We start from the raw sequence: 14111 nt of genomic DNA, 5'->3' as shown, positions 1-14111 counted from the left end.
ATTCACACTTTTCGTGAAGTTGGCCTCAGTAGTCTTCTTTAGTGATGGTATCCGACAGTTGCTTTTACAGCAGAAGTTGTTCAATTCTCCAAAAGTTCAGTTTGCAGTAGACAGCTTTTGCCTCGGGTCAACTCGAGTCGAGTTCAAGTGCAAATGATCATTTACAGGTCGCCTGTCCTCTGACGTCAACGACGTTCACGTCAGAATTCTGTTTCCATGACTTTTACGTTCTCACGCACGGACACGAGCGTGCGTGAGGACGTACTAGAGATGGACTCAGCTGTTGATCCAAACTGGGATCTCAACAACAGCACTCAACAATAATTTAGCTTAGATGAAGCCCTAAACATTTCCAAAGTGAAATAAATAATGCATTCCTTAAATAGAAATAAATGATTTGATGTTATGTGAAATGATTCTATGCAGAACATGTGTTTGCAGTAGGTAAGAGCTGCAACTACAACTATAAATAATGGAATGGTAATAAAGTTTTCTGGCATTTCACCTCTTTACATCTCCACAATGAAACATTCAAGATGACAGCACATTACCAGTGATGTGTGTTTCACTGTAATGTCTGTAATTCGTGAATGGTTAATGCCTCTCTTTTATGAGACCTTGTGAATTAAAGTTTTAAACTTTACTCATATCTTGGGCGTTTTGTTTCAAATTCAAACATTTCATTATCCTGTGCCACTCCTGAAATCTGACATCGTATCAGTTTCGTACTGAACCCATCTTTAAGATCAGCGTGGACAAGCCATATAAGTTAATGGATAAGGTGAGATGTGCAGTGTATTTGGTTTCCTAATCAAAGTTAAACAGTCATTGCTTAAGTTGTGCCTCACAGTAAATTACTAAATTGAAAAAATAAACTCCATTGCTTTTTAGAAATTGTGATGTAAAACGTTTTAAAATGTCGCTGTCACCAGACTAATCGAGCAGTCGAAGTGATGGAGGCAGAAATGAAGAAGCTGCAGGACACAGCTAATCTGTTTGAAGTCAGCTTCCCAGACTACAAGCAGCTACGCCAGTGTCGCTCTGACATTATACTGGTCAAAGCAGTATGGGACATGGTCATCTTTGTTAAGGTACACATATCACCCAATAACATACAAATTGGTTTGCATTTTATTACCTGCCTATGATTGAGCCCCATAGAGGAACTATTACAAAGCCAAAGGGTGGCAGTTCCCTCATTTTTCTCTGTAAAGTTTATTAGGAAAATACAGATTAAATGATTCTTCCTCCTCTAAATGCCAGACCAGTATAGAGGATTGGACAAAGACTCCATGGAAGGAGATCAACGTTGAGCAGATGAACATGGAGCTCAGACGATTTGCCAAAGTATGACATCTATAAACGTACATTATAATCCCAAATTCTTTGCTAGAGTTGAGAATAGGACTAAAGGTTAGTGACAAGTTAGGACTTTCTTCTTCTGAACATTAAAGGAGATGAAGATTCTGGATAAGGAGGTGCGGGTGTGGGATGTCTACACGAGTTTAACAGGATCTCAGTGGAAGTCCTATCTGTGGTAGCTGTGCAGGTCAAAACTATACAGGACACTGTTCGCAACAAGAAGCAAAGGTAGATGTGTAAATAATCACATGCACCTTAAACTGTCCATGTAATTAGCCTTTTGTCACTAATACAGTTTATGAGTGCTCTGTCATTTGTATTATGTGTACATAGATTCTATTTCCTGGGAGAGGAGATTGAACTGAAGCCAACAGTAGGAATCTTCATCACTCTGAACCCAGGTTATGCTGGAAGGGCTGAGCTTCCCGAGAACCTCAAGGCTCTATTCAGGTCTGATCAACAGAGGGAATGTGGCCCTATTAAGTGTGAAAGTTAACAACTGTTAATGGTGCTTTAATAACTGGGTTAACTGCATTAACTGTTCAGGCCCTGTGCCATGGTGATCCCAGACTTTGAGCTCATCTGTGAGATCATGTTGGTGGCAGAAGGATTCATAAATGCTCGTCTGCTGGCACGCAAATTCATCAGCCTGTACACTCTTTGTAAAGAGCTGCTGTCCAAACAAGTACGTACATTAAATTATATTTGTCAACATGCAGAATATGTCCAGTTCTTATTCATATTTTATTACAGGTCTGTCTCTTGTACTGTATTGAAACATAACTGAATGTAAAATATTTTTATGCATGCCTCCTTGTTTATTGATTTATGTATATCTCTCAGGATCATTATGACTGGGGCTTAAGGGCCATTAAATCAGTCCTTGTTGTAGCAGGATCTTTAAAGAGAGAGGATCGTAGCAGGCCTGAGGAGCAGGTACTTATTTCACTGGTTTCTAGTAACACACAAAAACATCTTATCTTAGAGGACATGAACAGTTGTGTACCGTTCTCGGATAGTGGTTTGTAAAAATTTGAGTGCATTGCCATTTTCATTATTTTCTTAAGGTTCTGATGCGGGCACTGAGAGACTTCAACTTGCCTAAGATAGTGACCAACGACGTGCCCATATTTCTCGGGTTGATCAGTGACCTGTTTCCTCAGTTGGACGTTCCCAGGAAGAGAGACCCAGAGCTGGAGAACGCTGTTCGCAAGTCAGTCAGTGAACTGCACCTGCAACCTGAGGAGAACTTCATACTTAAGGTTTCTCATTTGAACATTATTTTAAAATAGATGTGATCTTTTCCTCCGTGACAAATTAGAATTCTGTTTTATCAGTATCACTATAAAAGAGGAAAATGAAAGTAACGTTTTTGTGTCTAAAGGTAACCCAGTTGGAGGAGCTGCTGGCTGTCAGGCACTCTGTGTTTGTTGTTGGCGGCGCTGGAACTGGAAAGAGCCAGGTTACCAATTTTTAACTACTATGTTCATGAAACCACAATAGTACAAAATAATCATTTTCAGTTTCTTCATGTAAGAGGTGACTTATAGCCAATAACAACAGTGAGTGGTTTGTTTTTCATCAGATATTAAAGACTCTCCACAGAACATATTCAAACATGAAGATGAAACCTGTATGGTATGATATCAACCCTAAAGCAGTGACCACAGACGAATTGTTTGGATACCTGCACCCTGCTACCCGAAAGTGGAAAGATGGTGAGAGAGAATTTAACAAGCAACAAATGATGAACCAGTCTTTCCTCCAGATTTTGGGTCGCTGTTAAGCAGGAAGTATTTTGTTGCCAAGAAACTAATTTACTCCTCTCAGGACTCTTGGGATTAATTAAAATGTGTTTTTCAATTTCAGAGTTCTTTGAGAACTCTTGTTTAAATAGTTCTGATAAATATTTTAATTTTAATGATTCGATTAAATAAACTTTGATTTTGTACCATATTAAATGTTCTTACAGTTATAGCCCTACTGATGGTCTGGTACGGCACCAGAATAATCTAAAGAAGATATACTAAAGTATTAGTCTTTCCTTCAGGTTTAAAGCTACCAGAGGAGTACAATATGTCTGACATTACCTCTAAGACAGCTGAGCGGTCCCCGTATATCCTGGTCTGCTTCCAGGAGTGTGAGCGTATGAACACACTCATCTCTGAGATACGGCGCTCACTCAAGGAACTCGACCTGGGACTCAAGGTAGTGTATGCTTGTACCGTTCCCTGCAGTGCATCCGTCAACATCTCACTATTGTCAAATTCTATATTAAACCATCATCTCACTATTGTACAGCTTTGACGTCCCACAGCAGCAGAGTTGCTAGTAACAGTAATAAAGAATCCATCTGGCACAGCTGTTATTATCTTGACACTTTCCCTTTGTCAGCGATTCTAAGGAACTCTGTCACCATAAGCTTTCTACATACTTGAAGAATTACAAATATGCTTTTCCCTGTTTTTCAACGAGGGGCCGCACAAATCCATCCAACCTGCTCATTTTTCATTAAACAGATACAAATTAAACTGACGTATCAGATTTCAAGTGTTAATTATTGACTGATGTTAAATTGCTACATGTGAGACCTTTGGTATTTGTATTTGCAGTAATGTGAATGTTCTGTCTCTGTCAAAGGGGGAACTGGCCATTTCCTCTGAGATGGAGAAGCTGCAGACAGCCTTGTTCTTTGACAACGTCCCTGACACCTGGACCAAGCTGGCATACCCCTCCACCCCCCACCATACCTGTCATCTCAGTCCGAGCTGTGCCCAATGACCGTCAGGAGACGAGGAATATCTACGAGTGCCCACTTTACAAGACCAAGATCAGAGGACCCACATATGTATGGACGTTTAATCTCAAAACTAGGGAGAGGCCAGCTAAATGGGTGCTAGCTGGTGTGGCTCTGCTGCTAAGTGTGTGAGAAGGAGTTTGGAGGGTTAGGGGCTAAGAGTTGTGTCCCACTTGCACACAGCATCACACAGATTTTACATATACTGTATTTCCTCATAGGCTATTACAAGTTGTAGAGGGTAATACTACTAGCAAAATCAAAGGAATAGAATCAGAGTTTCTTCACATTTTATTGAAAAATGGTAAAATATACAGAAAGAAATGCCAAAAATTCACACACTAGATCAGTTTGAACAGATACAGTCAAAGCTTGTTTTGAACAAATCACATCTATAAACTACAAGATTACTCTATAAGCAGGAAAACAAAAATCACAGAGCGCTGCCTCGTTAGAGCGGCATTCAAGTGTGATATTTTGTAACACTCGTAGTTTTAAATTACACAGGTGAAGTCCTTCTGACAATATGACAAGACGTCCAATTGTTTTTTTGTTTTTTTTTTTGCGTCTTACTGCTTCACAGTACACAAGTGTAGTTACCATTCATTCAATAAAAAAATGTGTGTATACCAGCGTTTCTTCTACTGGAGATTCAAACGCACATATTGTAGCTCAGATACTATATGTGCTAACAAGTCGAAATCTTTCAAAAGTTTGGCCTCTGTGTGTCTCTCTGTGCGCTAATGTGTTTTCTAGTCACTGTCAGACCAGTCGAGCTCCATCATGTCCGTGGCTGCAGTAGCCATGTTGATCTTGGTTCCGTGCCGCACACTGCAGCTCTTCACAGAGTTCTGATTGGACGAAGCTCGCATGCTCACCTGCACCCCAGAGTGGCCGATGACGCCCACTTCACCTCTAATCTTTTGGCTGATGGCTTCGCTGAGGTCACCTCTGACTCCCTGGACGACGACTCCCATGTTACTCCTATGACCCCTGACTCCATGACCTACAACCTTCATGACCCCCACATCACCAATGTTCATGTTCATATCCATGTCACCTAGTCTGTCCATTTCCCCCATATCATCCATGTCGAAGGACAGCATGTCCCCCAAGCCCCCCAAACTCCCATGGAGACCCTTGAACATTGTTGGGAGCCGCCTTCCTTCTATTCCCTCCTCATCAAGCCTGTCTCCTAGTTTTTCTGTCTCCCACCCTCCCTCCTTCTCCCTCTCCCTCTCCCTCTCGCCTTCTGCCTCTCCAAACCTACCTGAGTATCCTCTGACTATGGTCGTCACTCTGCTCCTCTGCATCCCACCTCTCTCCCTGTCCCCCTCCTCCCATGTCCTTTCCTCCCTTTCTACTACACCCCCGGGGAAGCTCCTGAGTGTCACCTGCACCCGTCCTCCCTCCATACTACCACTATCATCTCTCTCCCTCTGCCCCCAGCTCTTCTCCTCTAACGTTCCTTCCTCTTCCTCGTCTTCCTCTCCAAATCTGCCCTGCAACCCTCGGAGCATGGCGTGCAGCCTCCCACTGTCAAGTGAACCCATCCCCATCTCCAGCACTGCACTGCTCCCCCTCTCTGTGTCTCCATTGCTGAGGGTGCGGAGGAGAGAGCTGACCCCAGCACTGCTGACCCCTGCACTGCTGAGCCCTGCACTGTTGGAGTCCTGAGAGTGTGAGCGGAAGAAAGAACCGGAGGAACTGATGGACATTGGTGTGAAGAACTGGTAAAGTCAGAGAGAGAGGGAAAGAATCAGGCCTGTATCATGGGAAGCTGTTAGATGATTTAGCTTTCAGCAGTTTAAACAGATTCCCATTTATTTAATTCCAGTTCTACTTACTGGTGAGATGTTTGGGCGCTCCATGAGTAGGGAGGTCGGACTTGGCGTCATGTTGGACCTCTCCATCAGCCGCTCCTCCCACAGTCTGAGCCTCCTTTCCCTCTCCTCTAGCTCTTTTTCTTTGGAGTAAAGCTCCCTCTCCAGCTTCCGAAGGCGTTCCAAGGTCGACTCAATTTCACACCTGTAGAATGATAGCACACACAGAATATCCATGAGATGAAAATCCACCACTGCAGCTGGCATAAAACAAACTGAAGGCCGAATTTCAGGAAACAAAGTTTTGCAACTACAACAGAGGTAATGATCGCATTCAAAGTGATAAAAACATTAAATCATAATTTAATTAAATTTTTTTTAATCATATCTTTGGTATAAAAGTGTTACAACTCAGATTTACTATGTAAGATGAATCTTGGTCAGTGCCAAATCTTGCTGCACTGTCTAGTACTACTGCAGTACTGTCTGCTACCACAAGAGGTCAGCATGGGAGTTTGTGCAAATTGTCTATGAACCTGCATTCAGAAACACAATCAACTCTCCCAGCAGCTAAATATAGACAGAGAGAACATCTCCCTATTCATTCACGCCCCCACTTCCCCTCCCCTCCTCCAAGCTTTTCCACCCATAACCAAAACTTCACTCACAATTGATTGCCTCGCTGTACTCATGTTAAATATGCACAGAATCTTGCACCTTCTTCGCTCCATCTCCTATCCTCGCCGTTTTTTTTTTCCCTCTTGCTCAATGTTTTAGATTTCACACGCACACAATACATTTCTATTCCTCCCTGAACTCCTCTTCTTCGGTTCAAACTTGATTTCTCAACTACCTCTTCCCCCGCTCCCCCTCCCCACGACTCCTGTCTCTCTCCCTGTGGTGGAGCGAGGGCAAAGTGGAGGAGTAGAGGAATCTCTTCCATGGACACTTTCCAGAGAGCTTATTATAGCCTGAAGTAGACTACAGGGTCACACATTCAACTTTTCTCTTGAGCTTTACAGTCCACAGAGCTGCGTATGTATGCGTGCATATTGTCTCTTCATTGACGTTAAGTAAACAACATCCTACATTAGTCGTTGTGACAGTAGATCAAGTCTTGACTGTATACAAATCAGAGAATATGCCTAATGCGCAGACACAGTACAACAGTAATAACTGTTTGTGTATGTAAGTACCTCCACTGGTCCTTGTTATGTAGGAAGGAGTTACACTGGTCCGGTAGTCTGCTGTCATTGGCCATGGTCTCCAGGATTGCCAGCACCTGCTTAAACTGTGGACGCTCCTGTAGGTAAATGCAAGCGCACACAGGCTCAAATAACCATCTATCACACTGAATTTTATTGTCTTTGAAAGAATAAAAGTGAGGCAAAATAACATTTTCAGCAAAGTCATGTGTATCGGAGGTAACCTGAGGTTACCTTTGGATCTGCTTGCCAACATTTCCTCATAAGCTCTGCAAAACTTGCTGGACAGCTGGTGGGGATGGTCAGCCTCTAGGTGTCCAAACACAGAGAAACAGCAGAAACCTTTACTTCACGGCCACGTTCACCATGTTTGCCAATTAGCACGAAATTTCAAGTACAGCCGCGGCTGAAAGGAATGTATGAAGGATCATCCTGAGAGGAAACCACATTTCTGTACTGCGTGCTGCCCTCGAGTGCAACTATTCAACAACAGTTGGGCTGTTGGTGTGTGACTTGATCGGATTCGAATGTCAGTGACCTGGAAACACAAGTAAACAACTACACAGCTGCCATCTTATTTTAAAACAATTGGTGCTAAATGCCTATTTGAGCCTTCAGAAGTACAAAACGTCACTATTTTTCCAGATGAATCCCATCAACCTGAAACCAATGAGAAGAGCACAGACAAAAAAAATTAAATACACGAAATCTGTATGTGAAATAACCAAAACAGTTGGCAGGACATATTTTACATAAAAGCCCATCACTTACAGTTTAAAGCTGACTGTGACAATATGTTTTGCAGCACTATTCCAGTAAAAGCTGTTTTAGTAGGTTATTTTTCTGTGTTTATAGATTTTAAATTGAATTACACACTACACTCTAACATGTTTAATCATCTGTCAAATTTTAAACATACGCTCTTGTCAAATTGTTTATTACATAAAATGGGGACGTTTGGAAGCGTCTAGCTCCGTGTTTATCCTTCTTTAATGCGTAAACTGCAGCACCACACCGCTGAGATAATGTGCCTGTATAAAAGATCCCCTGGCATCATCAAAGGTCTGAATGAGCCCAGACCGGTTCCATAATATAATGCAGTGCAGTAAATGGAAACAGTTTTCTCTGGGGATTAATTCCAAAATATCACCGACAGAGTGGAGAGAGGGCAAGTTAGAGGGTCAGGAAGAGAGGTTAGCAATGGAGGGGAAAATCAGAGGGAGACTGGGAAAGGGAAGAGAGTATGAGTGAGTTATTTAGGGAGAGAATTTTTGGAGATTAGCCAAGAGCTACGCAGGAATCATGTTCTCCAAGTTGTTTGTTGGCCCCTGGTGTGTGTCAGTGTGGATCTGCTGAAGGGGATTCGGGCATGTCAGTAACTGAAACACATACTCTGTATAACCATCATCCCAACGCCCAGAATCCTCATGAATCAAACCTTCCTATCACTGAAATCTTTCTCCTTCCCCTGCTCGCTCTCTCTCTCTCTCTCTCTCTCTCTCTCTGTGTCTGTCTCTCTCGTAAAGACTTCAGCCCGGGGTGGGGGGGGGGGGGGGTCTGGCTGAGCTCCACTGCTGTGTATCCAGGCCTTACAAGAGCAGAGAACTGACATCAGGCCTAAAAATACCCAACCTCAGCCTCACTAGCACACAGTGGAAACCATGAGAGCATCGCATTGTTTCTCCAGCCTTCTCAAACTCTGGTGGGTCTATATGCTTATAGTGTTCAGAGAGTGTGTGCTGACATGGGAGTGTGTGTGTGCGTGCGTCTTACCTCTTGTTTCTCCACTACCAGCCATGCAACCTGCAGCCCTTCGAATCCTTTGAAAGGAACTTCCCGAGTCAGCATCTCCCATAGTACCTAGGGGGAACAGACAGGGTTTGTTCCTTTACACAGAGACGTGTGCGTCTCTTATTTGTTATAAAGAGTTCATTTCGCCACACTCACCACACCGTAGGAGTAGGTGTCGCAGGTCTCAGACACAGGCAAGCTCTGGATGACTTCAGGAGCCATCCAGGGAAACGTGCCCACCACCGTCATGTGGGTGGTATGGGAGAGGAACTTGGATGCCCCAAAATCACAAATCTGAAATCCCGTCAGAGAGAGAGAGCAGTGAAGGCACCACAAAATGACCCATGCACCCCAACCGAAGAGAAATGACTAACTCCTCTATTACAAACCTTCAGCACTTTGTCTGCTGTCATTACCACTGGAAAAGAGAGAACAGAGACCAATCAAAAGCTGCGGGGCATTAAATGGTAATACACTGTAGCTAAAAGGCAAATTTTAGGAGAACGAGTTTGAGGAACAACAAGAACGTGATTTAGATCGTGTGTTACCGTTCCGTGACTTAAGGTCTCTGTGAATGACTTTAACTGGAGCTTCTGCATGGAGGTAATGCATCCCTGAAAGAAAGAGAACATGAACATGTTCAGGAGAAGCGTGGGTTCAAACACAAAACGCTAAAAACACGATTTGAAATAAATGACCAGAAATACGAAAGTAAAAATATAGAGGACTAAATGTAAGCAGGCTCTTCTGTACTAAGTTAGTTTGGTGTATATATAATATTATAAATATAAAAAATGTTTTGCTTGTAGCTTTTGTCAAAAAAATAAAGTTCAAGCAAATGAATGAAATCAAAGATTTAAAGTTTTCCTGCATCATTTTATTACTTTGCAGACAAATTAAAGTGCCAAATATACACAAGTTATACACAAAGCTGAGCACACCGCAGTGTTTGATGTATGTACCACTGTATCACAAATTACAGGACACAGTAAAGGTCATCTTTACCAGTAATTGCACTAGTGGGATGCTCGATTTCCAAGACTAAATAATAAACAATGTCAAAAGTACCTTTGGCTATCTGTATGGCCCATGTCATGATCTGCTCCATGTCCATCTCCTCACTCTGGTCGCTGGACAGGTATTCATACAGAGACCCACTACTGGCATATTCTGCGAGAGGTAAATACAAATACAAAGAAGTAATGGTCATTGTACAAGATCAGTTTAAGAAAAGAAGTTGTGTTCCCGTACACAGCTGATGATATAATAAATGTCTGCTTCTGTAGTGCAGCTACAGTAAATATACTGTATATCTTTTTTAAAGATGTGACCAGTGTAAAAGAAATGACCTCAGTGCTTTTCATTTTCCTCAGTAGGGAAATATCGTCTGTGTGAGAAACATCACACACAGCTAAGTGCTTCTCAGACGTAAACACAGAGAAGTTGGTTCAAATTAGTGGAAAACTTCACAACCTTCAGCCCCTGACTGTCTAATCCAGATTATCTCTGAACTTTTAACCTTTTGCCATTTAGCTGTACTGTCTGGCAATTTAAAGAGACAAATGAAACATAAAATCCGTCTCCTAAATTAATAAATGCAATGATGACTCTTTCCGAGATTACAGCCGCATCAACACGTGTTGGTCTCAGTTTCAAATGTTCTGCCAGGAAACTCAGCAATACAGTGATACATCAAAACACACACATAAACACTGGTCAGTCCCTGGAGCACGTGCCAACGTGGCAGATCTAGGATCGAATACACAGTGTACTTTGACATAAGTATGACCTGACCCCGAGCCTTTCATTCCATCAATTGAACCCTGACCTGACCTCAACCCAGATGTTACTTATATCCATTAGGCCTTAACCTCAAAAATAAAAATACACCTCTTATTTTGGAGGGCACTTTTTTAAACGATAGCCTTGATCAGAGTTTAGGATTCTCGCATGTGTTAAGGTTTCATGTTCTTGCAGGGACATTTGAAAGGACACACACACACACACACACACACACACTCTTGCAGGGTCTGACCTGTGACAATGCCATAGTTGGGAGATTCCAGCACGGCTCCATAAAACTGAATGATGTTCTTGTGACTGAGGACACTGAGAATCTCAGCCTGGATGAGGAGACAAGTAAAAGAGAAACAGAGATATGAAAAACTGAATTAGCATTGTTCAGTTTTCTTCTTATCTGATACCATTAAGGACACAGTCATTCCTGAACCCAAACCTCTGAGCTTTATGTTTGTTATCTCATTTTAACCCCTCTGGGAAGCCTGGGTTGAGTCTCCGAACGGAGACCTTCCACACCACAGCGACAAACATGCCATGAATCTGAACGGACATAACGGTCATCAGCTCTTTGGAGGATCTAACTGTTGCCAAGCGACACACATTAATAACTACACACTTGCCAATTTGAGCACCGAGATATTTTCTCAATAAATAGTTTTTCTTCCAAACAGCAATTCCTCTTTGCATATTTCCTCGCGTCATTGCTTCTACGTGTGTGGTTATCAGTGTGTGTATGCATCTCCACATACCGCTTTAAATTTATGAACACAGTGCTGATAAGTAACATTGAAGTCCACTTACTCAAGTGCTGTACTTTACTAGAGCATGTTAGAGATTGAACTAAATTATATGAAATTACCTCCAACATCAAAGTACTACTTATATATTACTGTAATAAATCATCCTGCAATAACCTGCATAAGGTACTTGAGCACAGCTTGTAACCGTATTTTGACTGATCTGTAAATTATTATAGTCTAATGCTGCTATTTGTGCTTAAATGATTTCAGTACTTCCTGTGTCAGTGTAGAGTTTGTGCAAACATCTGTGATGAGTTGAAATAGGATTTTAATGTGATCTTCAAAAGGATTCATCCGTTTCGCATGAAGTGTTGCAGAAAAGGATCCGTGAAGGGGCCACTAAGCTGCAGTTCTCCAATGATTCACCAATCTGTATTTACGCTTGAACTGCACGCACAGTGTTCTGCATGCCTGCCCTCCCTGCATGTGTCCGTGCGGGGGTGTGAGAGAAGTCAGTCAAACGAGACCCAACTCCCTTCCAGTGTAGCTTGATGTGCATCTTAGTAAATTCAATTGGAGCATGTTTGACTGGTCTTTCTATACTTGTGCATCAGCCATGGGCACTGTGACCAGTCTGCAGCTACACAGCCCCCAAACTCCCTGTGCTCATAGCCAGCATCATATTTTTCCAATCACAGTATGTTGCATTACATATTAAGACACAATGTACATGTAACAATACACATTAACCACACCATGCCCAATTCCCCCATAGGTCACCCTAACTCGGCTGTGAACCTCTACCTCTCCTGTAACATGGGAGAATTATGTCATGGAGAACCACTCAAGCACATGAAGCCCCCAAATGACCACACACCTCGCCCTGATGTGCAATGAGAAGACCAGAGAAGAGATGGCATTTAAAAAATAAAAAAAAAGATAGAAAGGGAGAAGGTAGGAGGAGGAGGGGGACAGTGGGGTGGTATGTTTAAGATAAACACATGTTCAGCAGCAGACAACAGGGGAGAAGAGAGTCCAGAGAGAGTCTGGGAAAATGAGTAGGAACATGGAAGTTTAGAGCAGTAATGAGCCACAGAGGAGTTTCCAGTGTTGTGGACAGTTTGGAAATTTCTTTGTGTGTGTGTGTGTGTGTGTGTGTGTGTGTGTGTGTGTGTGTGTGTGAGTGTGAGTGTGAGTGCGGCTCTGCTGCAGAAGTATATGATCGCTCTGCGTTTAACTAAGTGTATGTCATCTCCTTACCTCTTTGTCGATCTTCAGTAGTTTCTTCACAGCCACCTCCTTGTCCTGGGAAATCCAGAGGGCTCTGTAGACACTCCCGAAGCTGCCTCCTCCACAGTTCTCGTAGAAGAGCAGGTCCTCATGCTTTATCTGCACAAACGACGAGCCGGGGGACGACATGGCATACTGACTCACGCACGCACAAACACACACACATACACATACACGCGCACACACACATACACACACACACACACACAGCCCGAAAGCAAGCGCGCTGAACCGCCACCCACTGCCCCAAAAAGTATAAAAAGTCACAGCCGAGCACAGAGAGAGTGAAGTGTGAGAAATAAAGAGAGGCGGCGGCGTTTCCTTCACAGGGTTCGAGGGGATGTTGTCACTCAGCAGAACAGGTTGTGAAGAGAAGAAACCAGAAAGTGCTGGAAAGAGAGAGAGAAGTTTTCTTCCTGTGAGTCAGGAAAAGTCGAAGCCCCACTATCACTGCTAGACAAGGTATTACATTGCCTAATAGTGGTGATCTAGTGTAACTGCAGCAAAGAGCTCACACACACACACACACACACACACACACACACACACACATACACAGAAGATGAAGGGGAGGTGAGCGAGTGTGTGTAAGTTACGGTTTGCAGTCAGTGTGTGCAGTCTGACTCTGACTGTAGCAGACACACTGTTCAAATATGGTCACTGGCATCCAGGGCATTCCTTCTTCCTGGATAACTGGGGCTATATAAAGGTGTCTATACACCACACACACACACACACACACGCACAGTAGACAGAGTTATACTGGCTCTAGCCTATAGCATGTCAGGCATAGTAAATCTGTTAGCAACAAGGCTCATTGCCACAGATTGCTAAATCCATCTCTCACACACTCACAGAGCGGGAGACTGGCGTGTTACTCAACCCGACAGGAATGACCCAGTGACATCATCAAGCAGGATAGCCATGCTGACATCACTGTGCAGGGACAGGTGAGATCAGCTATGGCAAGTTAGACTCAACTTCTCAGTTGTTGACAGTAACCAAATGCAAACTAAAAAATGTAGACTTGATTCACTGACTAAAAAAAGCACGGCTGTCCGTCTGCTAGCAGGTCTCAGGAGCTCCAGTGAATCAGTACACAATTTAAAAAACACAGTAAGATCTTGGAACCATGAATATATTCTGCACATTTCTATGCAATCTGATCATCATTGATTTTCTTATGCACAAAGCTAATAACCGGGGCAGGTGGCACCAGAGGAAAGTATATGTGGTGGATGGGGAGTGATGTCAAAGAGTTTGTGCAGTCTAGTAAAATAAAAGTATTTTTTATGAATGGATC

The 14111-nt window shown here is 42.9% G+C and overlaps 2 protein-coding genes across 2 annotated transcripts; one reads left to right on the top strand and one right to left on the bottom strand.

Moving 5' to 3' along the window:
- The first annotated feature begins 772 nt into the window (after window positions 1–772).
- On the top strand, window positions 773–4143 carry LOC113171960 (dynein heavy chain 11, axonemal-like). Its single transcript, XM_026374704.1, has 12 exons — window positions 773–781; window positions 933–1091; window positions 1264–1347; window positions 1505–1590; window positions 1696–1812; window positions 1909–2047; window positions 2206–2298; window positions 2430–2624; window positions 2747–2824; window positions 2948–3080; window positions 3413–3570; window positions 4003–4143. The coding sequence occupies exons 1-12, from the start codon at window positions 773–775 to the stop codon at window positions 4141–4143; spliced, it is 1392 nt and encodes a 463-aa protein (XP_026230489.1).
- Window positions 4144–4441: 298 nt separating this feature from the next.
- Window positions 4442–13225, bottom strand: LOC113171310 (mitogen-activated protein kinase kinase kinase 7-like). The gene is made up of 11 exons (XM_026373599.1): window positions 12779–13225; window positions 11014–11101; window positions 10047–10148; window positions 9527–9592; window positions 9368–9396; window positions 9135–9272; window positions 8961–9047; window positions 7422–7496; window positions 7179–7285; window positions 6007–6187; window positions 4442–5889 (listed from the first exon to the last, which is right to left on the bottom strand). The coding sequence occupies exons 1-11, from the start codon at window positions 12935–12937 to the stop codon at window positions 4912–4914; spliced, it is 2010 nt and encodes a 669-aa protein (XP_026229384.1). The 5' UTR covers window positions 12938–13225; the 3' UTR covers window positions 4442–4911.
- Between the last annotated feature and the right edge of the window lie 886 nt (window positions 13226–14111).

This window comes from Anabas testudineus, chromosome 17 (assembly GCF_900324465.2).
Source record: "Anabas testudineus chromosome 17, fAnaTes1.2, whole genome shotgun sequence".
Classification (NCBI taxonomy): domain Eukaryota; kingdom Metazoa; phylum Chordata; class Actinopteri; order Anabantiformes; family Anabantidae; genus Anabas; species Anabas testudineus.
The sequence above is the reverse complement of the archived record's forward strand: the minus strand, read 5'-3'. Positions and strand labels throughout refer to the sequence as shown.

Excerpts from the sequence above, each read along its gene's own strand:
- LOC113171960 (XM_026374704.1), top strand. Across the intron at positions 2,825-2,947 it reads CTGGAACTGGAAAGAGCCAG|ATATTAAAGACTCTCCACAG; the intron begins GTTACCAATTTT and ends GTTTTTCATCAG. Across the intron at positions 3,081-3,412 it reads TACCCGAAAGTGGAAAGATG|GTTTAAAGCTACCAGAGGAG; the intron begins GTGAGAGAGAAT and ends TCTTTCCTTCAG.
- LOC113171310 (XM_026373599.1), bottom strand. The coding sequence starts at position 12,937 with ATGTCGTCCCCCGGCTCGTCGTTTGTGCAGATAAAGCATGAGGACCTG. Across the intron at positions 7,497-8,960 it reads TGGTAGTGGAGAAACAAGAG|AGGCTGACCATCCCCACCAG; the intron begins GTAAGACGCACG and ends TTGGACACCTAG. Across the intron at positions 5,890-6,006 it reads AGCGCCCAAACATCTCACCA|TTCTTCACACCAATGTCCAT; the intron begins GTAAGTAGAACT and ends TGACTTTACCAG.